Source organism: Equus caballus, chromosome 11, assembly GCF_041296265.1.
Source record: "Equus caballus isolate H_3958 breed thoroughbred chromosome 11, TB-T2T, whole genome shotgun sequence".
Lineage (NCBI taxonomy): Eukaryota > Metazoa > Chordata > Mammalia > Perissodactyla > Equidae > Equus > Equus caballus.
In genome coordinates, this window is record NC_091694.1 from 35,464,687 (window position 1) to 35,479,770 (window position 15,084).

A 15,084-nucleotide genomic window follows, 5' to 3' on the forward strand; every position below is an offset into this window, starting at 1 on the left:
CTAGTAGCTTTTTTGGAGATTCTTTGAGATTTTCTATATAAAGAGTCTTGCCATTAGTGGACAGAGATGGTTTTATCTATTCGATGAGCCATCTGAGACTAGGTTACAGACATCAAGACACTTCACCTGTAAATATTAATACTTCCAGCATTTATCTCGTAAGCATGAGGATGTTCTCCTATATAACCATACTCAGGAAATTTCGTATTGATACAGTATTGTGTAATATAAATTCCATGTTCAAATTTCCCCAGTAATCCCAATAATACTTTTTTAATATCCAGGACCACTCAAGGATCATTCATTGCATCTAATTATCATATTTTTAATCGTTTTTAACCCAGAACAGTTCTCTCGGTTTCTTGGTTCATTGTTGTCATTTATGATACTGACAATTGTGAAAAGTCTCAAGCCAGTTATTTTGCAGAGTGACTCAATTTGGATTTGTCTCATTGTTTCCTCATGCTCTCACATTACATATAAAGGTTTGTGTTCAGGTTAAACTTTTTTTGGCCAGAACATTACATTGCTGAAGTTGTGTCCTTCTCAGTTTATCACATTAGGAGGCACAAGGTGTCAGTACGTCCCATTATTGGCAATACCAAGCTTGATCATTTGGTTAAAGTGCTGTCTACCAGCACTAGAAAGGTGCCTTTTTCTTTTTGTAATTAAGTAATCCATAGGGTGAGTTTGAGACTATGAAATTTCCTGCTCTCCACCAAAATATGCCACATTTTAGCATCCACTGGTTATCCTTGCACAAATCAACTGTTACTAGAATGGTTGTAAACTGTTAGAATTAGAACACTCTAACAATACTTACTAGTTATCTTTTTTCTTTTTTTTTCTCCTCCCCAAAGCCCCAATACGTAATCATATGTCCTAGTTGTAAGTCCTTCCAGTTCTTCTATGTGGGATGCTGCCATAGCATGGCTTGATGAGTGGTGTAGGTCCATGCCCAGGATCCAAAGGGGCAAACCCCAGGCTGCCTAAGCAGAGCACATGAACTTAACCACTACACCACTGGGCCAGCCCCTACCTGTCTTTTCTAAAGAAGAGCTTTCCATTCTTCTCTATACCTCTTTATCTTTTTAGTATCAGTATGGATTTATAGATTATTTTTTTTCCCTCAAGATGTTTAAATTTATTCCTATTATTATTGTTCTGACGCTCAAGTTGCTTTAAATTTGCTAGTAAAAGTCCCTAGAATTTGAATTTTTAACAAACTTGCCAGAAGATTCATATTCATAGCCAGCTTTAGAAACATATGATACAGCCAGTTCCCTTAATTTACCAGTTCGGAGACTCTACATGGCTTTCTCCGAGATGAAATGAGTAAGGATGGGAACTGGGCTTTGAACTAAGAATTTTTATCATTGGTTTAGTGTTTGTACACCAAAATAGGATTACAGACTGTCATTCCTGCACATACTGAAGGCAGAGGGCTTAGACCTTGTGTCAGATGTGGTTGGTCTCCTGCTCAATGGCCATTTCCCTTTTGTCCTCAATAGGGGCACTGGAGGGATACCAGAAGAGAAAGACACCTTTCTTCTGGTTTCAGTACATTTTCTGCTTGCTCCTGTGGCACATAGCAGCCAGCATGTGGGTGAAGTATGTCATTCGTGAAAATGATAATGTGAATTATGATTGGATATACTGGGATCCAGCCATATAAATTTAAGCTTTCCAGACCAAAGAAACAAAGTCTAGAATATATGAATCTCATGTGGGAATTTCTCCTCATGAAGGAAAAATACCTTCTTATAAACATTTTACATGCAACGTTCTACCAAGAATCAAATGCTTTGGACACAAGTGCATTCAGTTGATGGCGATCATAGAGCATGCTTTCTTTCTTTCTTTTTTTTTTTGAGGAAGATTAGCCCTGAGCTAACTACTGCCAATCCTCCTCTTTTTGCTGAGGAAGACTGGGCTTGAGCTAACATCCGTGCCCACCTTCCTCTACTTTATACGTGGGATGTCTACCACAGCATGGCTTTTGCCAAGTGGTGCCATGTCCACACCCGGGATTTGAACCTGTGAACCCCGGGTCACCGAGAAGTGGAATGTGCAAACTTAACCGCTGTGCCACCAGGCTGGCCCGAGCATGCCTTCTAGGCCAGTTTTGGTTACCAAATCAGAAGCACAGAACACCCAGTGGTCCTTACCTTTAGTGAATTTCAGCACACCCAACTCTGTGGGTGGCTTCCCATGGAAAGCTTCCCAGCAGCTTTTGCCTCACCTAATCTATTCTCAAAACTGCAACTAAAATCATCTCTTTCTTGTGTGTGTGTGTGTGTGTGTCAGAGGAAGACTGGCCCTGAGCTAACATCTGTTGCCAGTCTTCCTCTATTTTGCATGTGGGACGCCTGCCACAGCATGGCTTGACAAGCAGTGTGTAGGTCAGCCCCCTGGATCCGAACCTGCAAATCCCAGGCTGCCGAATCTGAGCACATGAATTCAACCACTACACCACCCGGCCAGCCCCCAAAATCACCTCTTTAAAACACAAATTTAAGATGGATGCTGGTGATGGTTGCACAACAATGTAAACGTACTTGATACCACTGAACTTTACACGTAAAATGGTTAAGATAGTAAATTTTATGTTGCATGTATTTTGCCATAATTTAAAAAATACCACACACAAATCTAGTTAGATGTTTCCCACTCAAACTCTGCAACAGTTTACTCTTGTTCTTAGGACAAAAACACAACTCTTAACCACAGCCTATAAAAATGTACCATTTTCTCATTTTATCTATGCCTTTTATTCCCATATCTTTGTTTCAGCTATACTACTGGTCTTCATCAGAGTCGCTTTTATTCACCATGCTTCCTCTATCACAGAGCTGTTCGCAAATGCAGTTCCTATGCCTAGAACATAGTTTCTTTCTCTCTCAACTTCCAGTAGTTCTTCAGACCTCAGCTCAATTATCACTTCTCTGGCCCCTCTAGCAAGGTACCATACCCCTATTTTTTTTCTCATTAGCACATATACAAGTACTCAAGAGTTCAAACGTTTCAGTTCCTTTTATGATCATTTGATGAACGCCTTCTCCCCTTCCCTAAACTGTAAGCTTCCGTGAGGGCAAAGACCACGGGCTTGGTACACATTGTACTTAATAAAGATGTTCAATGAATAAATCATTTGCAAGACTCACATGCAATTCCATCAGGCAACCACTAGAAGGCACCTTTGTTACATTTGTACTCGAGTAATTAACGATCATCAGTCCCTAAATGGTACCAATTTTGATAAGGAAACGTCCCTCTTTCCCAAAAAACTAGAAGAAAAATGGCCATAAACCATAAGAATGGTGCTAATACTAACATTTAATTTACTATAGGCCAATAAGTATTACCATGCAACAAGTTAAACTTAAAAAAGAAAACTAGAACCACAGTTCTTTAAAAAAAAATTTTCCCCAAGTGCCAGAATAAGGACTGAAGAAGTACTGTGACAAATCAAAAAGGTATTATCTTTGAGGAGAAAATATGTGATTGAAAAGTAAAATCAAGAGGAAAAAACAGAAGCACTTTTTCATTACTAAAACAATTTCATCTCTCCACATAAGTCTTTTTATATCAAAAGACATGCATTTCCATGTACTTGTTTACAAAATTATGTTAAAATAGAGTAACTGCTGTAGGATATTACTATAGTAATTATCTTTTACCTTCTACATGCAGTTTTCACTGTTCTAGTGGATATTTCCCATCCACTGCTATTATTTCTTCCCTTTTTAAAAACACCACCACCATACCCTCTTTTGACCCTATACTTTCCGCTCCAGCTAAAGCCCCATTTCTCTCCTTCCCTTGATAATGAAATTCCTAGGAGGAGTGTCTAAACTTCCTCTGTCAAATTTTCCTCCTCCTCTTCCTTGAACCAACTCCAATCATGATTGTGGTCTCACTATCCCACCAAAAGCTACTTTGTCACGATCACCAATGTCCACATTGCTAAACCCACTGGTCATTTTTCAGTCTTCCCCTTACCTAAACTATCAACAATACTTGAAATACCTTTTTTTAAAAAATTGAGGTATAACTGACACATAACGAAATACTCACTTTTCTTTTTCTTTTTTGAGGAAGACTAGCCCTGAGCTAACTGCTGCCAATGCTCCTCTTTTGCTGTGGAAGACTGGCCCTGAGCTAACATCCATGCCCATCTTCCTCCACCTTACATGTGGGACGCCCACCACAGCATGGCATGCCAAGTAGTGCCATGTCTGCACCTGGGATCCAAACCAGTGAACCCCGGGTCACCAAGAAGCGGAACGTGCACACTTAACCACTGCGCCACCTGGCTGGCCCCAATACTTACTTACCTTCTTGAAAGACTTTCTCCACTTAGCTTTCAGGAGGAAACTCTCTCCAGAATTTCCTATTTTACTTGCAGCTGTTTCTCAGTCTTGTTTTATCTTGTTTCTCCATTCATATCCCCACATCCTAACAGTGAGAGTACTTTCCTTTTTTCTATCTACACTCAATCCCTGATGACCTCATTCAGTCACAAGTCTCTGAACACCATCTCCATGCTACTGGCTCCCAAACTGATATCTCCAGCCTAGAACTCACCTACAGTCAATTCTGGTAACCAGAAGCCAAGTGGACATCACCACTTTCATGTCTGATAAGCACCTTTAAGGTAACTTGTCCAAAACTGAACTCCTGACTTCCCCTTACAGCCAATGTTTTAGTCTTTACTGTATCAGTTAATGGCAATTCTACCTTTCTAGCTGCTTAGTTAAAAAAAAAAAAACCCACACAAGTAATAAGGATATTTGCATTTGTTGTTCCTTCTGCCTAAATTTTCTTGCCCCAGACATCCATAGGTCTCACTGCCTCATCTCTTTACTCAAATGTCATATTTTCAGATCTCTTCTACCCCATTTAAAATTATACTACCATTCCCACAACATTCCCTGATTTATTTTTCTTAGTAGCACTTTTCACTAAATAACACAATATATATTCTAATTATTTTAGCTTATCATTTGTTTCCCCCTATCAGAAAGTAAGTTCCATGAGTCCAGGAATTCTTGACTGTTTTTTTCACTGCAGAAACCCCAGAACCTAGAACAGTACCCGATACAGAGCAGGTACTTAATAAATATTTGTGGCTATTATTTTGCTCTCTCTTGGATCACTCGCTCTGGGAAAGCCAGCTGCCATGTCATGAAGCCACATCAAGTAGCCCTAAAAGAGGCCCACAGGGCAGGGGACTGAGGCCTCCTGCCAATAGCCATGTGAGGAAGCCGTCCTAGAAAGAGATGCTCCAACCCCAGTCAAACTTTCAGATGATCACAGTCATGGCTGACATCTTGATTGCAACCACATCAGAGACCCTGAGCCAGAAACTGAATATACAACAGCTCATGACTGAACTAGAACTACATTTATAGACATGCACAAATCTCAAAAACAATGACCAGTGAAAACTGCTAGTGGAAAACAGATGTTTTGATTATGATAGAAGGCTTATCCAAAGATGAACAATTTTAACAATATTCCCATGGACTCTCAGAACTATAAGAGAGTCTCAAAGTCTTACATTCTCTAGCTTCCTAGCCAATGCAGAAATCCAGGCCAACCACACTGGGTAGCCATTTAGCCACCTGAACATTCCTAGTAAAAGAAATGCTTCCTACAGTTCACAAAATATTGTTTTTTATCAGCTGTAATGAATTTTGTTTTACTGAGCTAAAATCTTCTCTTCTTTTACAGTTCTCCACAGCTATTTTTTTAAAAATCAGGCTAAGTCCTCTGTCTAGATGACAGAACTTCACAAATATTAAGCCAGCTATAAGTGTCCTCAGTATTTCTACTCCAGGCTACACCTTGCCAAATTATCCTGTTTAAGTTTAGGAGAGTGGCAGCATGATACAGTGGAAAGAGCTTATACTCTTAAGTTGAACAAAGCTGTACTCAAAATGCGAACTATGTGGACTTGGTCAATTTACTATATCTGCTAAAGCAGTTTCTTAACTGATGAACTGGAAACAATCCCTATCTTCCTGTCATTTTATAAAGTGTAAAAATGAAACAACATGTAAAAGCACTTTCCATAGTACCTGGCACACTCAAAAACATTCAATTTGTTAGTTTTCTTCCTATTACAATATGACCTTAGAACCACCTCCAACTTGGTCATCCTCCTTTGGATATATTTTTAAGTACAGAGTATAGTGGCATAACCATTCCCTTACTCTGGATATTCTATTACTGTATTCTAAGCCTGCATTATTTTTTATGTCTAACTTACACTTAACACTGTTGGATTATCTCATGCTCGTGAGTAATCAACTAAAAAAATATACCCCTAGTTCTTTTTCCTATGAAATGCTGCTATGAAAGCAGATGTCTCTCAAATAATGTTCTGAATGTAAGCCTAGTACTTTATATTTATTCTTATTAAATTTCATATTATTGTCAGCCTTTTTTTTTTTGAGGAAGATTAGCCCTGAGCTAACATCTGCTGCCAATCCTCCTCTTTTTGCTGAGGAAGACTGGCCCTGAGCTAACATCCATGCCCATCTTCCTCTACTTTATATGTGGGACATCTACCACAGCATGGCTTTTTGCCAAGCAGAGCCATGTCAGCCCCCGGGATCCGAACCGGCGAACCCCGGGCTGCCGAGAAGCGGAATGTGTGCACTGAACTGCTGTGCCACTGAGCCAGCCCCTTAACTCTTTACTCACATTCATATTGACAACATTTTGCTCCACTTACTTTATTGTTTTCTATCTACCTATATATACACATATATATACTGGGTGTGTATAAAATATAAATGATGGCCCTTTACCCTAAATACTTCAAAGTATATTTTCTACAAATACAGATATTCTCTTATATAACTACAGCAGAGTAATCAGCTTCATAAATTTACATTGATATAATATTTACGTAATCTACCACCTATCGTCCATATTCCAAATTATCATACGGCCTAATAATGACCTTTGTAGGATCCAGCCTAGGACAAGGAATAGCATTTTCTTATAAACCTTCTTCAGCCTCCTTTTAAGAGGACTGAGGTTATGTATTTCTGGCCAGAGTACTACATAGGGGATATCATGTTCCTCTCAGCATATCACAACCTCTGCAAGCACACAATGTCCAACTATTCCTCATTAGTGATGGTAATTTTGATCATTCAGTCAACTATTGCCTGATCTCTCTCTAATTACTATTTCTTCTCTCTTGTAACTAAAAGCAGTCTGTGGAGAGACACTTTAAAACAACACTAATACCCTGCTGCCTAAGTACTTCTGAATATTTGTGCAACATACAAAATCAAGGACTACACACTCTAGTTCTTTTTCCAGACAATAACAAACATTGAAACAAGAGAAAAGAAAAAAGTGTCACATCAATCAAGATCTTTCTCTCTCCAACAGATACCAATATATTAATCAATACCATTTGTTTAGATTAATACATTCTGCAAGAAACTCATCTAATGTTCCTATTATTCAGTCTCTATCTCCTCCCCCTCACACCATCCCAATAAAAACCAACAGGGTACGTAATAGAGAAATGACCTGATAATGGTTTATAAGAAAAATATCTAAAGATCTGAGTTTAATAAGCCAACAAACGTGCTATGATTACTAAAAGCTAATGACAGTCAGGATTCCAGGACTCCATCAGTAGAAGCACAATGCTCAGATAGCAGGAAACGAATATTTCCATTGTACTTCAAACTGGTCAGATCACATTTTATAGAGTGTCCTCAATTCTGGAATCATATTTATTGAAGGAAACATCTAGAGAAACATGACAAGAATAATGAAGGGTCTGAAATTAGACTAGATGAAAGACTAGAGAAAGAAGCTCGCCAATTTTGAAGACGTAAATGTCATTATACAACTGGCAAAACAAATACACTGCCTTGTTTTCATTTCAGCACACAAAACTAGAGCCAATGTCTGAAAGATTCAAGGAGGCAGATTTTAACTCAATACAATAACTATCAGAGATGTTCAAAACGCAAAAGTTTGTATTTTGAAACATTAAGTAAAGATTACTGAAGATATTCAAGTAAGGGTTGAATTACTTCTTGTCTGAATTACCCTAGAGAGTATCTCTGAACTGAGTAGGAATGTCTGAAACAGAAAAACAAGTTGGTTTTCCTGCTCTTTCGGCCAGTCCCTTACCTGTTCCTTCTCTTCCTCTACACAATCACTGCAGGATTTCAAGGCTTACTTGAAATGCTTGGCACACACACTTCATATATACAAAAAGACTTGGCATCTACTTTTCGTTTCTTTCCTTTTTTTTTTTTTTAAAGATTGGCACCTGAGCTAACAACTGCTGCCAATCTTCTCTTTTTCTTCCTTTTTCTTCTTCTCCCCAAACTCCCCTAGTACATAGTTGTATATTCTAGTTGTGAGTGCCTCTGGTTGTGCTATGTGGACGCCATCTCAGCATGGCCTGATGAGCGGTGCCATGTTCGTGCCCAGGATCTGAACCAGCGAAACCCTGGGCCACTGAAGCGGAGCGTGTGAACTTAACCACTTGGCCAGGGGCCAGCCCCACGGCATCTACTTTTCTAAACTGAAGGTTCATCTTACTTTTGAACCTGAGGTAAGACCTTGCCCTCAGTCAAATGAGTTGAGTTCCCCATAAAAAAATCTCTCTTCTTTAGTACTAATAATTCCTTGCCCCCATGCCCTCCTTCAAAGCTCACTCACATTACAAATGGCAGTAGTCACCCTGAAATTTACCATCTAACCAAAATGTAAATAGCAACTGACTATCATCTTCCCCCATCTTTCTCCTTGTTAACAATGGGAGGGTCAATTCCATCACATATGAATGCATGAGAGAATGACCTAGGTAACTTAGACAGCCTTCTAGTTCTGCAAGTCTATAAAATAAGCAAAGTGCCTAGCATACTGCTACACGCCCCTAAAGGGTATCCTTGCCTCCAATTTTATTACCTCATAATTTTAGTCAAAGCAGCCAAAATGATCCTTGAAAAACAAACTGGATCATGTCACTGCCTTACCTCAATAAACAACAATAATCATAACAGCTAGTATTTATAGAGGACTTCGATGTGCCAGGCACTATTTTAAGCACTTTAACATGTATTAAGTCATCCAATACTCACAACAGTATGAGGTAAGTAGCATTATCAGCTCCACTTTATAGCAGACAAAAGTATGTCACAATACATTAAGAAATTTGCCCAAGTTTGCATAGTAAGTAACAGTATTGGGATTGGAACCTAGGAATTTTGGTTCCGAAGTCTCTCTCTTAATCACTATGGTATACTTCCTCTCCCACTCTTCAATCCCTTCCCAGAAGCATTTAAAATAAAATCCCTTATCATGGTCTAGAAAGTTACGTAGGATTTAGTTCTTGCATACCACTCATGTCTTCACCAAACTCCTTATCTTAGCCTACATGGCCCTTCTTAATTGGGTAAATGTCCTCATCTCCACCTTCATTTTATATCTCTACCTCCTCTTTCTCAGAGTGGCTTCCTTAAAGACATCAAGCCCTTTACTTCCTGCATGAGGATTCTTTGCTTGCAAAAGACAATTTACAGCTCAGGTTAACTTACGCCAAAAACACAACTCAAGAAAAAATCAAGTAGCTCACACAATAGACAAGAAGCTGAAGAACTACGCACAGAAACAGGTCAGTTTCAAGCAAAAACAACCATACCAATGGGCACTGTCAAAAGAGTCAGTATCACTAGCATAAATTCATCCCAACAAGTTTTTTTGTTTTTAATTTTTGTCCTTACTAGATTCACAATTCAAAATCCTGGAATAGAGAATCTGACTGATACAGCTGGAGTCATATGCCTGACCATTTTATATGTTTTACAAAAGGACCGTGAATAGGAATGTCTAAACTAAGACTGCACATAGGGGAGATACAATTTTCCAAAAGAAAATCAGGATGTTACTGAATAGGAAAAGAGAATATATGCTGGAGGACCCTCCACCCCTACCCACCAAATCCTATGTCCACTAATTGCCTAATGGCCTTTGTGAATGCTGTTGTTCTGCTTGGGCTGATATTTTCCTTGGCTCCTTCTCCTTCAAGTCTTGCTCAAATGTCACCTTCTGAAAGAATGTTCTTTGATCACCCTCTCTAAAGTAGCCCTCCCTTGCTACCCACTATCCCTCCCACCAAATACTGGCACATCATCTTAATTCCTTTATGACACTTTTTAGAATCATTTTCTCATTTGTTTATCTATTACCCCTACCAGATTGTAAGCTCCATGAAGATTGTGACTACGTGCATTTGATCACCAAAGATGAACAAGAGAGAGTAATATGGTAGGTAAAATGATCTTTTGAAAATGCAAATCAGATGATGTTAATCCCTAGCTTGATACCCTTCAATGTTTCTCAGTACATTTAAGACTAGAATGTGAATATCTGCCATGACATGGCCCATGTCTTCCTCATTAACTCCAGTCTTTTAATAATTCCTAGAACATGCCAAGCTCTCTCCCAATTCAGGATCCATGCCTGGAATAGTCTTCAACAGGTTCTCCACAAGAATAACTTCTTTTGGGGCCAGCCCTGTGGCCGAGTGGTTAAGTTTGCACATTCTGCTTCAGCGGCCCAGGGTTTTGCTGGTTCAGATCCTGGGCATGGACCTAGCACTGTTCATCAAGCCGTGCTGAGGCGGCATCCCACATAGCACAACTAGAAGGACCCACAACTAGAATACACAATGATGTACTGGGGGGCACTGGGGGAGAAAGAAAAAAGAGAAATAAAAAGAAGATTGGCAACAGATGTTAGCTCAGGTGCCAATCATTAAAAAAAAAAAAAGAAGAGCTCCTTCTCAGCCATCAAATCTCAGCTAAAATAACACTTCCTAAAAGGAGCATTGCTATCACACTATATAAAATAGTTTTTCCCTTCTAAACTAATCTTTATCACAGGACCCCATTTCTTTCTTTCATAATATTTCCTAATCTGTTATTAGTTCATTTACAAGCTTACTTCTTTATTGCCTGTCTCCCCAACTACACAGTCCTGCTCCATGAGGGCAGACAGGGTACGTCTGTATTCTCTCTCCAAAACTTAACGCAGTACACAGCACCAAGTCAGTACTCAAGTGTCTGTTAGAGAAGGAAAAAACTGCTGTTTTCTAAGAGAAATTTTCTTTAGAAGAAAATTTAACCAGCACATTGAAGGTAAGAAATTTCTATAGCTATAATTCTCTAGCCTTCCTTCCAAAATGAGGCAGACCAGAAAATACGTACTTTTATTTTGTCATGGACAATTTACTTCACTAGCTAAAGAAAAAAGAGTTTTGAAGGTTCTTAAGAGAAATATGAAGAGCCAAAGTAGAGAAGGACATTGAGAAATAGTTTTAAGGGTAACATCAAGGCATACATATACTTCCCTGAGTATAGACAGGAATTACCAAAACACTGAACGTGATTCATGACCCAAGAGCAAGTGGCACTGAAATCCATACTTTAACCTGCCCCTCAATTAGCTTTTAAAGCATTTAATATAATATCATCACATCTCTATCCCCATTATGTGCTAAACGAGGGTTTCGTGCTCAGTCTCTTCTGTTTTACCACCATATATTGTAGAAAATCCAGTATGATTTTACCAAATATAAGGCCTACTTACCAAGTGCTCTTGCTACTGCCAAAAAAGGAATCTGGTCAATAACTGTGCTCCTTCTAACAGGTCCATTATGAGTGAGCCGAGGTCGTTTCCAAACTACACGATTCACTCCAGACTTGTTCATCACACTAAAAAAGAGTTCACATAAATACGCAATTACTAAAATATAACTAAGGTAGCCTGATGTGTTAAGTAACTAATACAATCAGATTATATCACCACAAAATAATGACTTATTTGTTTCAAATACAATGATGCATAAACTAAACTTTCTCTTCAGAGTGGAAAGAAAAAATAGGGTAGATTACGATGAGGAAAATTTAGAGATTACTCAAGTAGGCTAGACAGAATGGAATGGAAGTAATGGGAAGAAAAACGTAGATATTATGTCAAAGAAAAAAACAAGATAACTTGATAACTAAAAAAATTGAGGGGAGAGGGGCCCACCCCATGGCCGAGTGGTTGGGTTCGTGCGCTCTGCTTCAGTAGCCCAGGGTTTCGCTGGATCGGATCCTGGGCGCAGGCATGACTCTGCTCATCAAGCCATGCTGAGGCGGCATCCCACGTGCCAGAACTAAGCGCAACTAAAAATGTACAACTATGTACCAGGGGGCTTTGGGAGAAAAAGGAAAAATAAAATCTTTTAAAAAATTGAGGGGAGAAAGAAGAGGTTATAAATGGAGATGAATTAAATCATGATGAAAGAAATTAAAAAGGAAAGGTTATACAGTTTTTGAAGGATTTGAGGGTAGTGAAATCAGGAGAACTTCAGCTTTAATATTTTTGATATGAATAGGAAATATCTCAATAGAATTATCTTTGTATGTAGATATTTCTGTAATTAGCAGTGTGAGACTAGACTCTGGAAACAGATCAGCTGTAGAGATGTAGATTTGAGAGTTACAAAATAAGAAAACCGTCCCAGAAATTTAGCAGAGGAGTAACAGAAATCTGTAATTAATACACAGAGGAGTTAGTACACTGTAGGGTGCTTAAAACATGGAAATATGTCAAATCTCTGAACAAAAAAAATTAACACAACAGGGATGGTTTTCTCAATCTCTGCCTGGTATGACTGAAATGGGAAACCGACCCTTAAATCAATTTAATCATAATCTATCTGACTTTAAAAACAAAATCAATAGAAGAGAAATGCTCCTCTGGAAAGCTATAAAAGGTGGAAGAATGGCAAAGAACATTTCCAAGAAATAATATTAGCCTACCTGACATTAGGTCCACCTAACAGATATGCATAAGATGGAAGTTGCTTCCCAAGACTCTCAAAAACAGATGATATTAAGATAATCTAATTAAGTTTTCTAACTCAGGTTCCATGTGTGCCCCGAAATCCTTTGATTATAATCTGAAGTTTCGTTTCATCTACAGCAGGCCAGCTGACAATAATATGTGGTCTTCTCCGCAGTTATTTTTCTTATTATTAATGGGTACTATGATATCCTGATGTATGCAAGAGTCTCTTATTAGTTTACTATGTTGACTTTGAGTAGCATGACTCTATCTCCCTAAACTTAATGAACACTGAATACACCTATACTAAAACTAAACTGGCTGCAAGATATGGAAAGCTGAAGAGAGGACCAATAACGGTGACCCCCTCCAAAGGAACGTCAGTGTGAAATGCCCTACACCTCAGCAGCAGCCAGCCAGTTAACCTCCACTAAGGCTTTTCTATCTCTGTTCTAACTTCAAAGGAATGAAGATACCAGAGAGAGAAGAGATAACAAATGGAACAAAAGTCCTAAGATAAGAAAAAAAAAGGCATAAACCTTAAAAATGAGAAAAGACCAATCTTCCTCTGAGCCAAGAAAAACATCAAGATGGCAGAAGGATAACCACCTCAATCTTCTTTCTAAAACAGAAAACAAGCTCATCTGACAAGGGTAGGCCAGGAGATCTGAGCAGCTCTGTTTCATGAAACTTCCTGCAATGACAGAAATGTTCACTCTGCCCTGTCCAGTAGAGTAACCACTAGCCATGTGTGGCTACTGAACACTGTAACTGTGGCTAGTGGCTACTGTACTGGATAGCATAGAGAAGGAATGAAGCAAGTACAGAATGATCATAAAAAACACTATGGATGTTAACATAGTAGAGAAATTCAAGAGCTGCTCATTTACCATCCCTTTTGAGAAGACCAGTTTAATTGACAATTCTGAAAGCAACACTGTTCTGGGTCATAGTAAGAGAACGTCAAAGGCAGCCTTTTTTTATTTTATGCTTTCTCCAATGCTGATCCTCAAAAGCGAATAGGAGAGTAAAGACTAAATCTACCATTCACAAAAATCTATGAAACTTAAGACTTACAGGAGAAGAGACACCAACAACATTCTGCCTTCATACCACCTTAACCCCTGTTGTTCTTTCCCAAAGCTGCTCCCTAAAGAGTGAGGCTTAACACTTAAGTAATTACAGTAGCTATCCAAACTGCTGCCAATATAAATGACTCTACTAGGAACTCTGCTAATATTCAAGGATATTATGGTCTCTGTGTTTCTGAGGAACAAAAGACAAAATAATGGTACTGGTCAAAACAAAGTTTTAAATCCATTTTCAAAAAACCAGAGTAATGTTATAAAAGACACTTTTATTGAACTTCCTGCCATTGACCTGTATGATTAAAAGGCATACACAAAGGAACAGCCTGATATGCAGAGAGCTGACTGAGCAGCAACAGAAGGCTGGAAAAACAGAGCACTGGCCAGTTGCCTAGGGTGAGACAGGGGGAAAGAAGGAAATAACTTATAATAAAACAGCTCAATTTGTGCAAAAAGACACCTGCTCCCAAATGACAAAGAGCATCTGTCCAACTATCCAGATGGTATTTTAAGTGATAAGGCAAAAAACACAAACCCTAAAAAAAGATATTAAAATCAAAGAAAATGTAATTTAAAAATTCATATAGAAAGATAAAGAAGTCAAGAAAAATATTTTTTAAAAGATTAATGAGAATGGGTCAGCCCTACCAATATTAAAAATCATAATAAAGCCTCAATTAAAAATAAATATGGGGGGGGGCTCAACCTGGTGGCATAGTGGTTAAGTTCGTACACTCCACTTCTGCGGCCCAGGGTTCGCAGGTTCGATCCCAGGCGCAGACCCACACATCACTCATCAAGCCACGCTGTGGCAGCATGCCACATACAAAATAGAGGAAGACTGGAACAGATGTTAGTTCAGGGACAATCTTCCTCAAGCAAAAAGAGGAAGATTGGCAACAGATTTAGCTCACAGCCAATCTTCCTCATACATAAATATATATATATATATATATATGGTATTGGTACATGGGCAGTATAAAAAAATAGAAAGCCCAGAAAAAGACCCCAATATATACAAGATTTCAGTTTATAATTGCAAAGCCCACTTTGCATGACTACCAGCGATGGTCTCAGATAGAGACTGACCTTCAGTCTCATAAGATCAGAT

At 38.7% G+C, this 15,084-nt stretch overlaps 1 protein-coding gene across 1 annotated transcript in view; it reads right to left on the minus strand.

The window, feature by feature from the left end:
- Positions 1-15,084, minus strand: part of PPM1D (protein phosphatase, Mg2+/Mn2+ dependent 1D) — a 53,897-nt gene that overhangs the window by 15,249 nt on the left and 23,564 nt on the right. Inside the window, exon 4 of the mRNA XM_014737018.3 lies at positions 11,641-11,765. Within this exon, the coding sequence (XP_014592504.2) occupies positions 11,641-11,765 (125 nt within the window). The remainder of the gene's footprint in view (positions 1-11,640; positions 11,766-15,084) is intronic.